This window comes from Rhinolophus ferrumequinum, chromosome 16 (assembly GCF_004115265.2).
Source record: "Rhinolophus ferrumequinum isolate MPI-CBG mRhiFer1 chromosome 16, mRhiFer1_v1.p, whole genome shotgun sequence".
NCBI classification, from domain to species: domain Eukaryota; kingdom Metazoa; phylum Chordata; class Mammalia; order Chiroptera; family Rhinolophidae; genus Rhinolophus; species Rhinolophus ferrumequinum.
This window is the reverse complement of record NC_046299.1, coordinates 50613578-50620332: the sequence shown is the minus strand read 5'-3', so window position 1 is coordinate 50620332 and position 6755 is coordinate 50613578. Positions and strand designations below refer to the sequence as shown.

The window sequence follows — 6755 nt, the reverse complement described above, 5'->3', positions numbered from 1 at the left end:
TTTCTGTGTTCTGTGTGGTATTTTTCATATTTGAATGTAAATGCATGCTATAGCAATAACAGGTTATTTGTATTTGTTATTTCTTTAGAATACAGGACTTAGATTTATCCTCTTAGTTTTCATTCACTTAGGTCTCATGTTATAGAGGAAAAAATTAGGTTCTCTGAACTTTTAGCTATTGAATCAAAATATTAATGTTTCCTTCAAAGGGAGCTCTACAACTTTACTATGGCTGTGGGGTTATTACAATAACTTTCTCTTATTAAAAAATATGGTATGGCAGTACAAGCTGTGAACCTAGTGAAGTGTGTTAATGACCCATTACACTTACTTTTTACAATTATTTTAGTGAATCTTAGTTCATATAGGGCTCTTTATCCTTTGTGCAGTATTTAAATATTTAAGGAAGAATTTGATTAATTCTCTGGAAAAGAAGGTATTACTTTTACCAATTTTTAAAATAAATTAACTATTAAGTTCCTTTTCCCACTGCCCTTCGCCATAACTATTTAGTAAGAAATATTGAGAGTGAAGTTCAGTACTTTACTCAAATTTCGTGACCATAGATGATTTTTTTGTAAAGCCTTTTTTTTAGAGGGAAGCAACGTTAATTCAAAAGTATAGCAATAAAATGGGGGTTCAAAGGATGGAAACTAACCTTTACTGCCATATATGTTTTAGCAAGTAGAATAAAAATAGTATATTTCAGAGGAAATGGCATATTCCATAATCTTACAAATTTCTTGTTATAAAAACCCCAAGCCCCATATAGGATTGGTAAACTCTTTTCAGTGTTAGATCTTACAGAACCCTCCCAGGTTTCATAATTACCATTTTGCTTTTCAAATGAAAAGGAGGAAAAAATTCCGGTGTAAAGCTTTGGGCCCTGTGGTCATTGCAATCTTTTCTTTTTTTAACGACTTTATTGGGGAACAGTGTGTACTTCTGAGACTTTTCCCAGTCAAGTTGTCCTTTCAATCTTAGTTGTAGAGGGTGTAGCTCAGCTCCAGGTGCAGTCAGGAGATGGGACCTGAGTTGCAGTTCCCCCACGTTAGGAGCAGGGCGCTCCAATGGCTGGTGCAAAGTCCAGGTTTAGATTAGGATGGGTCATCCCCCACCCTCTTTGTTTCTCAATCAAGTTGTGTAGAACACAACTCTCGCAGGCTGAGACAGCTGCTCACTCTGGCCATCAGCCACGCATGGCAGAACGCGGCCGCTCTTGCTGGCTGCCGGCCACCACACACGGGCCACTGGCCATTCATGGCAGCACACAGTAGCCCAGGGCAGCACACTGCAGCTCATGGCAGCGCAGCTCCAGGGAGAGCTGTTGTTCACAATCTTAACTGTATAGGGTGCAGCTCACTAACCTATGTGGGAATTCAACTGGTGGCCTTTGGCGTTAGGAGAACGATGCTCCAACCACGTGAGCCACCGGGCCGGCCCGCAATCTTTTCTTTTAATGGTGAACTTTCAAATAAATGAAGGCCATTGTGGAAACTGTGATTCCCTCACCGACCCTAAGTGCCTATCCTTCAAGATTGGAAGTTTCATTCATTAACTTTAAGCATGAAGTTATCACCAGGATCACGAACATGGAGTTAACCTAACTATCCACCAGAACAGTGTAAGTAAATGTGGTAACTACGTGATAGATAACCTAGTAGATTAAAAAAAAGAAAGAAAAAAATTAAATGATTTTAGGATTCTTTGTAAAGCTAAATGGTAAATGCAGTAATGGAAGAAGCAATCAACCATCTATTTTGTTAAAAATTAATAGAATGGTTATTACAGTGTAAGAGGATTTGAGAGGAGTTGTAAGCAGTAAAAACATACATAAATAACATGTAAACTAATATGTGTATATTGTGTGTGTGTATATATATACATATGTGTGTGTGTGTATATATACACACATATGTATATGTATATATACACACACACATATCTTACTGCTGCTGAGAAGAATCTAAATATCCTTGCATAGCCATGTGCTGACTGGTTTTATGTAAATTCCATACCAGGTATCCACTTAAGTCCATCTAACTGAAAAATGAACAACATATGTCAGGGCCCCATGGGCCAAACACGTGAATGACTGGTGTCCTGCCATTAAGAAATTTACAGTATTATACCAAAACAGCAATACTCAATCATGATTAAATAACTATAAATCACTTGAGAAGGAATAAACGAATTATAAAATAGAGATTGCTAGGAGAAAACAGAATGACATCTCAGTCTGTATAGCTGGCAGCACTTCACTATCGTAAGAGGTGGTTAACGGAGAAGAAGGAATGAATTAACACTAGAGTGTACCATTTGTTAAAGGATCAGCTTGATCAGAAAACAGATTTCACATTCCTCACGTCCTTGGACATTACCCACCACACTGATGAGTTTTACAAAATGAACTGTAATGTTACTAGCAAAGTTCCTGGCTGCTTGCTTTATTAACTTATTTGAGGACGGTCAAGTTTACTTTCTGTGTAAATGTAGCCTTCAATTAAATGCACATTTTTGATGCAGGAAGACTAAGTTATAAAAAACATTAATAGTAAGGCTGTCTTATCAAGTGTAAAAGCAGATTTTTAAATAAAGGGAACAACCCAAAAGGAATGGAAGTCCTCCATAGTCTCTTTCAGGCCTGTTGAATTCCCACTACAGCTCTTTTCTGTTTAAATTAGTTGTACAAAGCAAGATAATCACAGACAGATACAATAAGTCCTAAAATCCAAAAAAAGAAAATTCTTAGATTTTGTTACTTGTTTGTGTCAATTTCCTAACAGGCTTATTTCTAACACAAATATGTTTTAGGCTAAGTACCTTGAAGGATTCAGAATAGGGCATTTTAAATAGAACATATAGAGTAACGTGTACTTTTACATTTCAGGGCTTTTTAGGTTGATGAATTGTATCTTGAGTCAACCTTTTCTAGAGAAAGGCATTCACTTAATTTTAACCTTTTCATTGCGTTGATTGCAAGTTTGTTCTCTAAAATGTGTCAAAAATCCACAGAAAATACACTGTTTATATTTTTAAGTAAATATAGTTAAGGTGCTACATTTTATTAAAATAAATGATTACTTAAGTATAAAAATTTAAAGTATAAAAATTTCCTATTGTTATTCATTCTTGAAAGACACAAAAATATAGAAAAAAGTACATCTGCTTTCCTAAACTTCCTTTCTGGAACACTGAGCTCGTAGGGTAAAGTCGAACGCTGCAGTCAGCGGCATGGAAATATCACTCGACTATAGGTGAACATTGCAGCGAAAATGTTAAGTCCACAAAGAGCCAGAATTATTGTAGTATCTACTTTAAAGCCATAAATGTAATTAAACTTCATTGCAACGTAGCTTTTATATGGGTTGGGATATATCAGGGATTAAATCATATTATGTAAAATAACTACATAAAATGGTTAACTTCTAACAATATACTAATCCTATTCTATGATACCTGTATAATGAAACATAGTTGTCAACTCTTAGAAGATGAAATAATTTACGTAAGTTGAATTTAGTTATGTTCTATTTTTACTTTACATTTAAAAGGCAAAATAGGGCTACTTGAAATACCTCTCAGACTTACTGTGAGATGGAAAAAGTAGTCCTTATTAAAAAATATTTTTCACACATATTTAGCTTTTTACTCATGCAACTATGGGAAAAACTCTATGGAAAGTTCAAGCAAAGTAATAATTAAAAGTGCCCTGAAACAGTGCTACTTAGTGTGCTTTGCAGAAGAGTTGGCATGGGGTTTGTTACTGGTCCACAATGAGATGAGATCACATCAAAATATAAATAAACTACATCAATAAGTACATGGTTTTGTTCAGCTGACTTTTTTCATAGCAAGATTTTCATGATGAAGAAAGCAGTGTGTTATTTACATTGTGGCATAAGCTCTTTATCTTGTGAGAACCAGCTTTAAATAGCATTGCTCTTCAACAGTACAAATTATTTGACTCTACATTTTTAAGAGTAAGCTTCATATCTGGTTTGGAACTTGTTTGGGGCAGGAGAAGCAGACTTTATATATCTTAGCATAATGGGAAAGACAAATTGAGAATAATTATTTAGCTTTGCAAATGTTTCAAGAAATCAACATGCTTACATTTTAACATTCTGTCCTTATCGTGATAGATTTGGATTAATATTTCCTGTAGTTCTAAGACCACTGAATATGACTAGTTCTTGTTGGTATAAGATATTTAAAAATATCAGTTCTAGAGGAAGATAGCAGACTAGAAAGCTCCAAGCCCTTGAGCTTGTTCCCCCACAAAAACATGAAACAACTAGAGCCTGGGTAAAATAACTGTATAGAGGTCTGGAAAACAGCCAAAGGTTTACAGTAACCAAGTGAAGGCCCAGTCAAGTAAAAGCCACATTCGAGACTGGAATTTTCATGGTGTTTTTACTTATCCTTGCCCTACCCCAAACCTGGTGCAGCATAGTTGTGAGGATGCCCAGTTCTCTCACTTGAGCCAAAGGGAGCAGAGCACACCCTGTTTGTAATGTTCTAACCTATTTGGAAGCCGCCTGTAGGACTGATCTGTTTCACCTAACAGTTCAGACAGAGAAAAGCCTATAGCTAGAAAAAGCCCCGGGAAACATCAGATAGTGCTGTGTTAAAGCTTTAGGGGAACTACAGACCTGCAGATGCCTGAGGCAAGAGATTACAGGTATTGGGATACAATAGAAGGCCCTGAAAACAGTCTGGGGTGAGACTTGCAGGATATTAAGACATTTAAAAGTAGCCATGTATATGGGAGATCAAAAAAGGTCAAACACAGCCAGGGCGAGACACGTGCCAAGAAAAATGCTTAAGCGACCACCTCAGGCTGACTCCAAGGATCAGAATATGCCCTGAGATTACTGAAGTACTTGGTCAGCATGGAGCCGGCTGCAAAGACTGGGAGAGGTAGCTGCCTTTTCAAATACCGGATTTTCAACCAAAAAGAAAATTACAAAGAAACAAGAAAACATGGTTTTTCCATTTTATTTTCTCCCAAGAAATGAAACACATTCCTGAAAAAACACAGAACTGGATATGCTAAAGAAAGACTTGAAAACACCTGTCTTAAATATGCTCAAAGAGATAAAGGGAAATATGGACAAAAGACTAAAAGGAATCAGGAAAAATGAGAATATCAACAAGGGTAAAATTTTAAAAAGAACCAAACATTCTGGAGCTGAAAAATATAACTGAATTGAAAATTTTACTATAGGGGTTAAACAGCAAGCTTGAATAGGCAGAAGACTAAATCAGCAAACTTAAAGGCAAGTCATTTATAGTTAGCAAGTTTGAGGAACAAAAAGAAAAAATGGGGGCTGCCTGTTAGCTCAGCTGGTTAGAACACAATGCTCATAACACCAGGGTTGCCTGTTTGATACCTGCATGGGCCAGTGTGAGCTGCGCCCTCCACAACTAGATTTAAACAACTACTTGATTTGGAGCTGATGGGTCCTTGGAAAAACTCACTGTTCCCCAGTAAAGTCCTGGAAATACACACAGTTCCCCTTCCCCAATAAAATCTTGAAAAAAAAAAATGGATCAAAGACTTGATTAGACATTTCTCTTAAAAAGATATACAACGGTCAACAGATGAAAAGATTCTCATCATTAATCATTAGGGAAATGCAACTCAAAACCACAATGAGATACCACCCCACACCCTTTAAGATAACTATTATAAAAAAAAAATAGAATATAGAGACGGTTACAGTTAGTTAAGGGTGATGCAGACACGCGTTTCAGAGGGGAAGGTTATTTCCACCTGGTACTTGTGGATGCTAGATCGGACTCTGATGAACGGAATTGTCAATTTATTAATGAAGCATGGCTTGTGTTGAACAAGACAAGCTGGGTGAAGCATTTGAAGATGCTTTTGAGGTACTGAGGCAACATTCAGCTGGAGATCTTCAGTACTCCCCAGATTACAAAAACTACCTGACTTTCATCAACCACTGTTCTCATGTCAGAGGAAATCCCAACTGCTATGGTGTGTTGCCTGCAGAGGAACCTGTGTACAACTGGAGAACAGTAATAAACAGTGCTGCAGACCTCTATTTTGAAGGGAATATTCACCAATCTCTGCAGAACATCCCTGAAAACCAACTGGTACAACCTGCTGTTCTCCAGCAAAAGGGAGGAAAAGGCAGGAAGAAGCTCCGACTGTTCGAATACCTTCACGAATCCTTGTGTAATCCCGAGATGGCATCTTGTATTCAGTGGGTAGATAAAACCAAAGGCATCTTTCAGTTTGTATCAAAAAACAAAAAAAAACTTGCCCAACTTTGGGGAAAAAGAAAAGGCAACCGGAAGACTATGACTTACCAGAAAATGGCCAGAGCACTGAGAAATTATAGAAGAACAGGGGAAATCACCAAAATCCGGAGAAAACTAATTTACCAATTCAGTGAGGCCATTCTCCAAAGACTCTCTCCATCTTATTTATTGGAAAAAGAGATCTTCTACTCACAGTGCTGATTTTTAAAGGACAGTGCCAATTATTTCACAGCCCTGGAATCTCTCCTTTAATCGTCAGATGTTGTAAATATATAATGGACCCTGCATATTCCCATGCTCACATGGATAAAACATTAGTAAAGAACTTTACTCAAACATCATCAAAACCTGTTCCCCAAAGAGCTGGAATGACTTGTACATTCATATAACCTTATATTTAGATACTTCGGTTCACCTATTTTTCTCTAACTCATATAATCTGGGTGGAATTTGATTTTGTTTTG

The 6755-nt window shown here is 36.9% G+C and overlaps 1 protein-coding gene across 1 annotated transcript; it reads left to right on the top strand.

Moving 5' to 3' along the window:
- The first annotated feature begins 5813 nt into the window (after nucleotides 1-5813).
- LOC117036256 (transcription factor Spi-C-like) lies at nucleotides 5814-6755 on the top strand. The gene has a single exon (XM_033131044.1). The coding sequence runs from the start codon at nucleotides 5842-5844 to the stop codon at nucleotides 6490-6492; it is 651 nt and encodes a 216-aa protein (XP_032986935.1). The 5' UTR covers nucleotides 5814-5841; the 3' UTR covers nucleotides 6493-6755.

Bases quoted from the DNA above. Each gene is read 5' to 3' on its own strand.
- LOC117036256 (XM_033131044.1), top strand. From the start codon at position 5,842: ATGGCTTGTGTTGAACAAGACAAGCTGGGTGAAGCATTTGAAGATGCT.